Here is a 12,858-nt window from a genome sequence, read left to right as displayed (position 1 = left end):
CACTCCGCAACTTTCCAATGTAAATTACATGGAAATTAGGCTTCTGTGAGGCCAAAGGCCCCTCCGGAATAGGGCCTTTAGTTAACACAACACTTGTGCTAAATGAAGCGGTTGACACAGCTTTCAGGCTGTAGTGCCGCTGTTAATTTACCATGTGAAAGGGCTGAACCTTCAGTTGAGCTCTGCCGGAACGACTTGCCCCAGCGGGGACCTGGGGCTCGTTCTCTGCCGAAAGCAACCACATCATTCCACCGCTGGGTTGTTAATATTTATGGGGGCAATCCTGTTAACCGGAACATTCACAATGCTTTTAAAAACCTGTTAGCTGAGCCCTACCTAGCCAGCTTGCTCTTTTGGGTGAGGTGGTCTGGGTAAGAGCTGAGCTTTCTTGGGGCTTGGCAGAGGAAAGCGGTGGAGTGTGCTTAAAGCTGCCTTATCCTGAATTTTTTTGTTTTTTTGTGTTTTTCTGCTCCATGACTGTAGTGGCATGATTAGCTGGGGCTTCTCCTTCCCCATCCCTTGCTCCCCTTTAGTACCCTGTTGCTCCCAGTGCGTAAGTAGGTATCTTGCTCTTGTTCTCCCTATTTACTCTTATCTCCACTCAAAGCAAACTCCTAGCATCTAATGAAGAAGTGGATGGAGGTGCAGATGAGGTCATATGGCTTTGTATGCTTGTAACAAGGCTATGCCCTTGTTGGCTTGTGCCTAGGGCAATTTTGTGACTATTTTCATAGAATCATAGAATAGTTTGGGTTGGAAGGGACCTTTAAAGGTCATCTAGTCCAACCCCCCTGCAATAAGCAGGGACATCTTCAACTAGATCAGGTTGCTCAGAGCCCTGTCCAACCTGACCTTGAATGTTTCCAGGGATGGGGCACCCACCACCTCTCTGGGCAACCTGTTCCAGTGCTTCACCTATGAAGAAAGTTGTTACCCAGGGGGAAGGTGAGGCTGGATGGACCAGATGCGTGTGCTCCAGTGATCGAGATGGTGTTAGTCTGCAATTCCTGTTTTTTTGCAGTCAGATGTCAGCTTGCTTGCCTGTTGTCCCTGAGCTGAGAGGAAGTTTTGCGGCCACCCCAGCAGTGAAGAAAGAAGTCTCTGTTTTACTGATCCTGTGTCCTAGCCACAGGGGTATGGAGCTGGCTCATCTTTGCTGTAAAAGCATGAATTAGAACTACCCTTAGTGCACTGTGTGGGCCCCGAAGTGAAGGGCAAGCTGGTAGACATGTGAATTCACACCTGCAGCCTCCTGTTGTCATGCAGACTCAGGCAGAGGGTCAGCATAGGGGTTGGGGCAGTGCTGAGACTGCAGCAGCTGTAGCTGTCCTCCAAGCTGCTGAAGGTGCTAGCCGTGACTCTAAGTGAAAGGGAGCTTTCCGCAAAAAAGGTAGCGCAGGATCGATTTGCTGGCACATGGTCACCCCCACGACCTCAGCTCTGGCAGAGCAGAGAGGGAATCTCCTGCTTAGAAATACAAAAAAACCACCAGCCTGTTCCTCAGTACTGAGTCATGTTAAAGCTGGCTTTTGAATGAGCGCTGCATCTCTATTTCTGGAAACATTTACAAGCTCAGAGCTGACAAAATAAATTTAAAAAAAAATCCCCCAAAAGAGAAGGAAGAAAAAGAGAAAAATTAGATTCTTGCCACAAGCAGCTTCAATCCTCTCCCGCAAAGTGCACCTGACGTAGCTGGAGTCACTCTAAGGCTAGTAAGCACGGTCTCAGCCACCACCCCATACCAGCCCCAGAAAAGGGCAGAGGGCGTGTGGTGAGAAGAGAAAAGGCAGGATAGAGAGAATCTCCTGGGAGATGCAAAACAAGCTCCCTGGATTGCTAGGACTAGTGGTGACACGCGCCAGACAAAGGACCTGCTACTCTATAAATGAGGCAGCCAGGACCAGCGCTAGGCTGACTCCAGCGAGAGCAAGCTCTGCGGCCAGGCACTGCAAGAGCAGTCAGGAAAGAAAAATAGGAAGTGTCCGATTTTGGTGTCTGTTCACCCGCTGACCAGGTTTCAAGAGCCACAAGCACCTGTGACCAGAAAAGTAAGTGACAATGGCCTCTTCTCTTTACAGCATTGCCTCCCCTCTTTTGGGCTTGTCTTGCGACTTTCTTAGGAATGCCAAATTTTCTTCTTGAAGCAAGGAATATCCTTAAAGGAAGGAATTTTTGCAATAGCCTTTTCCCATCCAGTGGATTTTTATTTCTTATCATGGCACCTCTGGATCTTGTCATCAAAAAGTTAAGAGTAAGGCACCTGATCTGACAAACAGAATAGTTACAGAAACAGCCACTTACAGGTGGCTCTGTTTAATCAAGCGAAGTAACCGTGTTGCCCTGTTTTTGTGCCTGAACTTTTCAAATTCTTAGTATCCGCGGAGACTCAGTGAATCAGACCTCATGCCAGGAGAAATTATTAACTGGTTTTACTACTTTTGAAAGAAATTTTGATGCTTAGATGCATTAGAGCAAACTATGGTGATTTTAAAATCACTGTTCCTACTATGCCCAGATTTTCTTACATCATAACTGTATAATTACACACTAGGCAAACTCATTTATACCACTGCACAGTGCTGTAAATCAGTTATTGCACTGGCACAAAATGATTACACAGAGCATCATAGACTCTCTGAGTTTAGAACTAAAGCTTCACAGAATTCTCCAGTGGTGTTTGATATTTAAAACAAATTATTTGCAAAAGCACAGATAGTCATACATTCATTAGACTTTATTGTATGCTTATGCACTAGACTGTGTGGAAATCCTATGACAGTGTCAACAGATAAAGATGTAAAGAAACAGTTTTAAATTCCAGTTCACATATTTTAAAATATCCCCACTACTTTATTGGTCATCTGTCTTACAACTGATGCATCTGTAAAATACATATGCATTTGAATTTTGCTCAGTTCAACAGTTCACTTAGGAGGAAAAGCTTAGCAATTTTATTCATTTCATTTTTACCAGTAAATATTAATAATTCTCAGATTTGTAAAAAAACTTTTGAAACTGCCAATCTAGAACATGTTTATATTTCCAGGGGTAGCCTTCTGCATAAAGCTGTATTTGCCTGAGAAAGTTAATGAACAATAAAACAAGCATTTTTCTGAAGTAGCTGTCTCTATCCTTCCTGATTTCCATATAACAGTATAGGATGATATTTGATTTTTAGAATGTTTTTCCATCATGCGTTTCTATATCATTTCACAAAAAATAACTAAAATAAATGCAGCTTGGTTTTAGTGCCCGTTTACATAAATCATTAAAGTAGCTGTGATATGAGCAGCTGATCCAAGAAATTAAGTGCTCACAGGGTCAGCATGCCAAGTAGGAGGCTTGGGGACTAAATGCAGGTGCCCACAAGTGTGGTTGAGGCAGGGATGATCTTCATGCTGATCCTTCTATCAGGCATAGCCCCACGGAGGTTAGTGATGTGACATTTAGGGGAAAACAGGATTGTGGTCCTTGTCGTGCAGTGGTTCGTACCACACTTTTGGAAGTTACGATTTGCTGTGGCGGTTACATTTCTCTGTGCTTATGGTGACCTCTAGTCTTAAACACAGCAGACCCAATTAATTCCTGGGGTGATGCCATGGTGGTCAGTAGACTGTTTTTAACTTGTGTTTGGTAGGAAGACAGGGCAGTGCATGCCGCTATCAGGATGCTGTCAAACTTTAAGTCTTGCTTTTGCTGAAGCCACAGAGAGATTTGCTATCAGCCTCAGAGCAGACCTGGATAAAATGCAAAAGCAAATTTCTCTGAGGGTCATATCCAAACATAATACAAGATCTACCTTCCCCCTGATGCGAATGTCCCTTACAGCACTAGATTTTCCCTTCTCTGCTCCTAACGACTCCCGTAGCAGCGTGAGCTGCTGCAGACCGGTCTTTGCAGAGTTGTAAGGCATGCAGCATCTGCCCCCCCCCCCTCCTTTACACAACAGACTTTCAGTAAGGAGGATGTGGTCTTTCCTACATATGCAGGTAAGGCAAGAAAGTTAAAGCAAATGGACATGTTTCTGCTAATAACAGCTACCTTACTGCCTCGTAGCAGCAGGTGCAGAGAGAGGCATGCAGGAATGAGTGCTGTAACGAGGTGGGAGCAAATACCTGTGTGGAACAGGGTTTTGCACACTGGGTCTGGAAAAAGTGAGTCCCGGAAGATCATCAAGCTGTTTTTCTTCTCTGTGTTAACCCTGAAGCACAAGGATAGTGTCTGTATGTAGTATTTGGGAAGTTAATTTGGCAGAGACTGTTTTTAGAGGAAATGCACTGGAACTGTAGTTCAGACTTTGACGCAAGAGGGCCTTACTGGAGATGGGACCAGGAGGACAGAGAAGCACTTTTCCAAGAAAGACTCTCAGACCTTCTTGAGCAGAAAATAACACAAGTGCAAGTTTAGCGAATAAAGGCTTAAACTTCCTGGCAGAGTGTTCCTTTCTCAGCTTTGCAAACTGTCATGTCCGTGCCAATACACTAGACCTCCATTTAGCAAAAGCTATTGCAGTCCATGAGTGGGTTCTTTGTTTTGCACAGAGCTGTGGTATAATTCGACTTTACTGCAAAGGAACATGAAAAGCATTGACAATAGGGGAGCCACAGGAAAAAAAAACCAAAACCACTCCCATGTGCACAGTAAACTTTTCCTTGAGTAAACCTCTTTGTCACTATTGGTAAGTTCTTAACCACGCATACTGTGCGCTCCCAAATGCCTGCTGGGTGGCAGCCCATTGCTTTACAGACCTACCTTTCCCGAGGCAGCCTTAGGGGACATGATGCCAGGGTGTCCAGGTTATGGGGTCTGCAGGCTAGGCTGATTTCTCAGAAAGCAGCGAGGTCTCTCCCCTGCTGAAGTTCTGCACCCTTTAGGAGGGCAACCGGATTACAAAGCTAAGCAACTCAGGGGCAACACTGGGTCAGGTGGAAAACTTGCCTTTTGAAACTGTGATCACATATAGACTAGTATCCCCAAACATGAAGGCTGACTTAAGCCTGAGACCTTTACACAGTTGCTTTTGAAGACTCCAGTGATTTCTTTTTTCTAAAGGTTCAACAAGAGCACAGTGTAGCTGTGAGAGTTTCTGTAAATGCTGCCCTTACACAGGAGGGCTCCCAGAAGCAGAGATTCCACTATGTGCATTTTGTCCCAGATTAACAAACTATAAGAAAGGTAAATCTATCAGCGCTGACTGTTTTTTATAGCGCTTGTTGCTGCTCTGCTGTACTTTGTACCGTGGTATGATTGTCAGATAACACTCCCAACAGAGGTGTGAGGCAGTGAAAGGAGCCCTTGTTTACTCCTGAAGTAGCTCCTCTTCCCACATCTTATTTGAAATAAAATGAAGTTCATTGCTGGTGTTAGGAATCACCCTGCGAGAGCTGGGAAAGGCTCTTCTCTTTCATTACACAAACAATGAGCAAGGCTGGGCCACCATGTGCTGGAGGCTGCTCTAACACACACCCACGCACACACACACAAATGCTTTCCTTTCCACAAACCTTGCAGCTGAGACAAACTAACTACAGGCAGGAGAGACGTGGAGGTGCAGCAAAAAAAAGGAATTTGCCTCAGGCAAAGGAACAGCAGAAATGAAGACAGAAGTTCAATTCCCTGATTGCCAGCCCAGCCTTCGGCTCACTGCACTGTGCTCTCTCTCTGGTCCTTGTCCACCAGTGCACCTGTGGCATTTCAGGTGGGAGGCACTTGGGGAGGGGTATAGTGCCGAGATACAGGGAGGTGGCGATGGAGAGAGGGGGCTGAGGAAAGCTGGGAGGGAAGAGCCTGTACCTAGAGGTGCGCTGCTCCTCCTGCAAGCCATCAAGCTGGGATGCATTGTCCTCTGTCCTCTTCCTTCCTCTCCCAACCCAAAGGAAGTCCTTGCAATCCAAGCAACCGTGCAGAAAACAGAGCATCGTTCAGCTGCAAAGAGTTTGAGCTTATTCCTCCTAGGGGGTGGGGAAAAAAAAGTCACACTATGGATAGGCAATGTAATGTCTTGTGACATCCATGCTCAATCTTCCCCTCTGCATGGAGCTGAGTCCCACGCCCCGAGGCTCGCATGAAACTGAAGGGGGAAACAATAAGCTTCCTCTTTCTCCTCTTCTCCAGATCACACTGATGCAAAGTGAACAAAGCACAGCAGCAAGGAGTGATAGCTGGGGAATCTTTGCTCCCTGTGGTAGCCCAGGCTCACAAGCACCTGCCTGGTACAGGAAACAGGCACCATCTGCTATTCTGTTGCCATTTACTTAAGGGCTGAGGGGACTTCACAAAATTCAATGCAATGTGTTAAATAACCAGTTTTAGCAGGCACTGGGTTTCCCCGTGGAGTAACAGTGTGGCACTGCAGGTTTACTAGAAGCACTCCAATTCTTGCTGGCAGCAGGCATCTGCTGTCTGATTAAGATTTGCGGAAGTAGGTCTCCAGTGGCCAGTTTCAACATGGATTTAACTTCACCGAGGTCAAAGGTATAACTTGAGGGAAGAACTTTCTCATCCAAGATCTTTATTTAATAGCAGCCTGCTCATTATGACTGAGTGCTGGGCTCCTGGCAAGTCCCCTGCCAGCCCTCAGACATTAACCGCTGGTTCGAGGGCCATTTGCCAGGGAATGTCCTAGCAGAGATGGTGCTTTGTGCCTAAGCTGCTCTGCTGCTGCTGCTGCCTGAATTGCCTGAATGGCTTTTGCATAGAGAGGCTGTGAGAACTGCTGCTACTGAGGGAGAAGTCTTCATCTTTTCCATTGTTTAGTCTTTTGCCTGGGGACACTTGTGGCTGCATTAACCACAGTGTTCCCCCCCACCCTATTTTTATATTTTTCAAAGGGGTAGGCAGGGGGGTGGAAAGCGCTTCAGTTATCTATTTGGTGGGTGGTGGTGGTTTTTTTTTTTCTCTTTCTGGCTGTTGGAGCAGATTCACTGCTGGGCTAGGGTTATTTCTTTGCACAATTCTCTTTACACACTGCAGATGTGGATTTTAGCTCATGAAACTGCACTTACCTACTACTTCTGGACATGTCTTCTTGACCTGAGTTAAATCCTGTCCTCAGTGGTAACATTTTGCCCTTCAGAGTAATTCCTCCAGTGAAAATGGTGTAGTATTCCAGATTTACATTCCTGAGAGCAGAATTAATCCTCTTGAATTTAAGCTGCTGTCTTCCTGTGTTTCTTTATTGTCAACTAAATGTGGGGCTTTTAACTTGTGGTTAGGGAAGGTGACCGGAAAGCACAGAACCCAGGCTTGCACGTTAATGCAATTTATCTGCCCATGATATGTACAAATGGGTGATTTCTGCACAGATTTAAAATGGACCAGTGGGATATAAGCCACACGCAGCCACTAGACAATACATATTTTGTACAGTGCACCAGAGAAAGCTAAAGAATACATTGCTCAGATGTGCAACATTAGCAAAGACCTGAAGCTGCAAGTAATATCATATTGAAAGCCAAGCTTGGTGGGGAGTGTTGGAGAGAAGGAGGGAAGAGGAGGAAGGGAATGAGACAAAAGGAATGGAAATCAGATCCCTTGTCAGCAAACTGGCTGCATTTTAACTGGAAGGTGCTGTGGTTACAGAGATCTCAAGGGATGCGTAGGTGACGATATGAGAAAAGAAGCTGTGCTGAAACATTACAATTACTGCAGGATTGGACCAGGCTCATTTTTCTCTTACGTTTCTAGCTGAAACTCTGAGCACAACAACAAACCTGCACCAGTAAAGAGAAAAAGGAGAGAGGAATTTAAGGTGGAGAGATGTATGGAGGTGGATCACGTCTAAAATGAAGCTCCCGGTAGAGCTGCCAGCGCAAGAAGAGGCACTGGGAGAGGGAAGGAGCAGTTGTTTGCTGATCTTGAATAAATGTCAGAAATACAAATGCACGTTTTTGAAGTGTAAAGCAGGAGATGGTCTCACAAAGGCATCTGTTTGCTGACAAGGCTTGTGACCACAAACGTAGTATTGTCCTTTCCAAAGGCAAGAGAAGAGAGACAAAGAAAGCATGGTGTGAAGGAGTAGGCTGCGGTTATTTTTCTACCAATTATACCACTAACAGGACAAGACGACATGTTCACAGTGCCAGGGCTGGATGCTAACCTGCTTTCCTGGAGTGCTGTGCTGGGGACTGTTTGCAGCAGGAGAAAGAGAAGGAGCAGACCCTCTGTTGGTATATGTAGCTGAGATGTAAACAGGCATCCACCAAACCCAGACCCACATACCAAAATTACAGTGCAGAGACTGAAAGACCTGGCAAAATACAATCCACCTGACCCATTAGAAGAAATAAGGAAGCCGAAATAACTTTCCCTATGTTATAAAAAATAACTGCCTTTGTACACAGATAATTTTTTCTTTGAACCCCCCCCCCCCAAACCCACACCAAAAACAGAAGAGAGAGAGAGAAGCAGGTAGCATTCTGAATTTCATATGGATCTAAGCAGCTGCTTGAAAGAATAAAACTGTAAAGGCAAAATATTTGCCTTGGGGAGTGAACGCGCTGCAGTACAGAGGAGCACTGGAAGACAGTGTTTAAAATCCGTATCAATGATGCGGCAGCATTCTTGCTGAAAAGGTACATGCTAGCTGTTTTAGGTAGGTGCAAAGTACCAAGTAGACTTGTTCCCATAGCACAAACCAAAAGTAATACATGGAGTAGAAGAAGAATAATAAAAAAAAGAGAGATACAATTCCCATTTGGATCAAGCAATGGGTCTCAACATAAGTCTACAAAAACCATGAAAAACTCTCAGCAACCTGAAATATGAGGGTTGGTTTTTAAATGAGCCTCTCATGAAGCAAGGACATTTTGATGAGACAATTTTCTTGTCCCCTAAAAGCAGAGTAGACAACTGGGCCTGACAGTAATTTCAGACTTCTACCAAAATAGAAATGTGTTAGCTCTGTAAAGGCTATGGCTGAGAGGTATGGGCAGCATGAGCGTAGCCATATATAGTATACATGGGTGCATCTGTATTAGTTGGATCTCTGACCGAGGTCTCTGAACATGGCTCTCACATATTTTACGATGCTGTAACCGTGTTTCCCTGGTGATTTGTAATCAGTGCTGGACTGGGACTTGAAGGAGCTTGGAGGGGACTTCCTCGTCTGCCATGCATGTCTTGCCTCCCTGCCAGGGCACCCCAATTAACCTCTGAGTCACAGTGGGACTTCTTTATTCACCCCGGACTATTACCACGTACTTTGGTGAACCCTGAGTGTCTTGCATGGTATGAGGCTGCTTCGCATGGACACAGGATCACAGTTGGGCTGTCACTCCAAAGTTTCCTCTTTCTGGGGGTGAAGGGTGCTATCACCCTGCTCCCCAGTCCCCTGTGGGACTGCTGTAAGGATGGGTTTGCCAATGAATATAAAATGCTGAGGTTTTCAGATGCATAAGAGGGTAAGTGGAAACATTTGTCCTTTAGTCACTTGGCTGCGGATAGTTTTCCCCTGATCCAACTGTCTGTGTGCCATTGGCATAAAAAGCAGCTTCAGGAGTGGAGAAGTGAGTGTCTCCTGCAGGGCTGTCAGAGAGAAGGGCAGACTCTTTCCAGTGGCAGTGAGAGCAGGGTTAGGGCAACCCCAAGAGCTTTTGACAGCCTTTCTGGTAAATGGCACTTAAAATTACTGTGCACCCCAGCACAGCGCTCTTCTGTTGCCAGGTCTGCTCTGGGCACTGGGTTCCCTTTGCTGCTCAGCTCTGTGAGGCAGAGTGGACAGGTAACACCTACTTAGACATTTTGGCTGGGATGCCTGCATGTTTTGTAGGAATCACGCTTTCCCTCTGCAGCCTACACTCATGGCACTTGTGACTTAGTCTTGGCAGCTCTCAGAGGCTAAAGCAGAAGCCTGAATGGATCAGATTGAAGGGTCTCTGCCACCAGCAGTGAGCAGTCAGTGTGGGCTGGGCAGGGAACCAGACTGTTGCTTCCCTGGAGAAGTCTCCTGAAATAACCACAATCACATGTGTCTGTAGCATTGGCTGTCTGCTCACTGAAGGGCCATGATGAAGGTCTACCTGGCTTAGCTCCAGCCACGAGTCACCGAGCTTGGGCCAGCTGGGAGCAGCCCCCCCAAAAGGTGTAAACTAGGGCTGGGAAAGCATGGATGTGTTCTGCCCCGGGCCTGCCTGCCTTCCCCCATAAAAAGTGCCCGGGTGTCCCTCATGCAGCCTGTTGTGATGACTAATGCATTGGCCATTGGGAATTCTGCTGCAGGGGAATTCTCAGGAGCCTGCAGAAGCTGGGCTCATAGCAGCACCAAATCGTTGTATGAGGAAATTAAACTCCATTTACTCCTTTGTGAAGTCCTTACTGGACTCTGGCATCTGGTTGGAGCCGCAATGCTTATGATCATGGCTGTGAATGGGAATGTGACCTTACGGATTAGGGTGGATCTGTGCAGGACATGCAGGACAAGGGCATCAGCGACAGAGGGCAAAAATTAGAAATGCCTAGCACCACCACTGTGTTCTTGCCACTGGCCCAGAGGTTATAGTGCTCTCAGAGCAGCAGCCTGCATGAAAGCCAGGGGTGCCTAGCATTCATTCACCATCTCCTTTGATTTGCAGAACCTTGAGAATGACAAGGAAGATCTTCACCAACACCAGGGAGCGATGGAGGCAGCAAAATGTCAACAGCGCCTTTGCCAAGCTGAGGAAACTCATTCCCACCCACCCGCCAGACAAAAAACTGAGCAAGAATGAGACACTCCGATTAGCTATGAGATACATCAACTTCCTCGTCAAGGTCCTGGGAGAGCCAGGCCTGCAGCAGACGGCGGTGGCAGCACGGGGCGGCATCCTGGGGTTCTTCCAGCAAGCCCCACGCTTGCAAAGCATGGAGGAGCTGACACTGCTCGAAAAATGTGGTGTCTCCTCCTCTGGCATGAGCAGCAATATAGTAGAGTGCTGGTCAGAGACATCATCTCCCTAGCAGACGAGACATGCAGTCTCAGCGTTAGTCTGATAGTCCCCCTCTTTTTGCAGAATATGTGGGTTGCTCCTCTGTGTATTGTGATTATTTATTTATATTTATTACTGTTTTATTTGGTATACATTTTTATTTAATAGGAAAGGAGGTCCTTGGTCAGCCAACAACCTGGAAGACCAGACAGAGAACTTGCAGCCCCTGAGAACTTGGAAGGACTCACTGCTGTCACAGCAGAGTCCAAGCCAGAAGGGCCTTCTGCCCTCATCTCCTCCATAAATCAGGCCATAGAAATTCATCCAGTGTTTCTGGCAGGGAAAGACATTATTTCCCATGCTATTTCAAGGAAACGCTACTGAGCGGAAGAATGATGACTGCCCTGCAAAATTTGTCCAAGACAGACATCTGGCCTCAGTAGTAGAAAGATTTTGAGAGATGTGATATTTGCCACAGTCCTCCACCAGTGGTTCCAGGGGCTAATTGCACTCGCTCTTGAGCCTGTGAATCTTATTTCCAGCTTGATTCTTTTTTTTGAAAATACAAGTTCTAGCCCTTGACCCTGGCTACATTTTTCTCCATCAGACTGGAGGGATCCCTTGTGTCAGATAACAATGTTATTAAACAAAATTAAACACTAGGTTAAAGCAAAAATGACAGTTTAAAATAAAAAATACATAGTCAAAGATGAGTTTCAGTGGGTTCAATAAGCAGAGTAAACCTCCTCCAAAGCAGTGACAGTGTGCATGTGAAGGAAGCTAGTCAGCTATGCTCCAGCTGCCTTAAAAGCCCATCAAACAGATTGGTGGCTAAATGTCTTTGTTCTTCAACAGCTGTAGCAATGGGGGAGGTCCTGTTTTGGGAAGGAGGTCCCAGGAGAAAGGCTTCAATGATGCACTGTGAGAACCTTCATGGAAACGCCGGTGAGCAGTGTCCCTTCCCATGCCAGGGTGCAGAAGCAGCTGGAGCATGTCTGGGCCTGGCAGAAGGTGCTAGGCATGCACCACTGGTGCACTGCGGTGCCCCTTTGGCAGAGCTCTGTGTGCTACGGGTCTTGGGCATCGAGTTCCAGAACCAGCCCTGCTTTTGCTGCCACGGGAGGCAGAACCAAGCTGCACACATCCTTACTGTCACCTGTAAGACCCTGGTACTGTGATGCTGGGCTGCGTGAAGTTGTATTGATGTCAGCCCCAGGCAGGGTACCAAGACCACGGACAAGACTAGGGGCACGCTGCCTGCGTACTGAGCTGACGGCCTTTAAAATCCCTGCTTTTGCCTGCTGTAGTTGAGGTTCCTCTGTCTGGACACTATCCCAAATGGGCTGATGGAGCAAGGACAAAGAAACTGGTGTAAATGTCTTCCATTTGATTCAGTGGGTCAGTTCCCTGTAGGGAATGCCAACCACCATGCTGTAGGTGTTCAGATGACAAGCAGGATGAAAAGAGGTTTCATGAAGGTGACCACTGTGGGTTGTTACCCACAAATCAATTTAATTTCCTGATTGAGTTATAACCTGTGCCAGCAAAGGTCTGGACTGCTCATGCAAGTTATAAAGCTGCCTAAAGCAACAGAAAAAATGACATCAGGTTTAAATAGAACTGCTTCCTGGTCAGATCCTGCTCCCACTGACACAGATGGTGCACCAAAGAAGCCAGGGTGGGCTCCTGCTAAGTGTATATTGGGCTGTCCTGTGCATTGCCAAAAGTCCAAGGTCTGACCGGAACACAGCTCACCCCATCCAGGGCTGGTGCTGTAAGGTACAGGCGTGCCACTGGACAGATTTTGACCAAAAGAAAAAAAAAAGCTGAAAGGGTTCATGGTGATTTCATTTTGTTTCTGAACACTGCTAATCTTCACTTTGCTTATCCCTGCATTTCTGAGCTGTCAGGGCAAAGGACTGCACTTGGAGAGCAGCTGAGTGGAAACACGCTG

General features: G+C 46.5%; 1 protein-coding gene across 1 annotated transcript; it reads left to right on the top strand.

The window, feature by feature from the left end:
• Positions 1–1,916: 1,916 nt before the first annotated feature.
• Positions 1,917–10,935, top strand: TAL2 (T-cell acute lymphocytic leukemia 2). Its single transcript, XM_009334317.1, has 2 exons — positions 1,917–2,048; positions 10,572–10,935. The coding sequence occupies exon 2, from the start codon at positions 10,582–10,584 to the stop codon at positions 10,933–10,935; it is 354 nt and encodes a 117-aa protein (XP_009332592.1). The 5' UTR covers positions 1,917–2,048; positions 10,572–10,581.
• Positions 10,936–12,858: the final 1,923 nt, after the last annotated feature.

Source organism: Pygoscelis adeliae, unplaced genomic scaffold (genome assembly GCF_000699105.1).
Source record: "Pygoscelis adeliae isolate BGI_AS28 unplaced genomic scaffold, ASM69910v1 Scaffold311, whole genome shotgun sequence".
In the NCBI taxonomy this organism is placed as follows: domain Eukaryota; kingdom Metazoa; phylum Chordata; class Aves; order Sphenisciformes; family Spheniscidae; genus Pygoscelis; species Pygoscelis adeliae.
The sequence above is the reverse complement of the archived record's forward strand: the minus strand, read 5'-3'. Positions and strand labels throughout refer to the sequence as shown.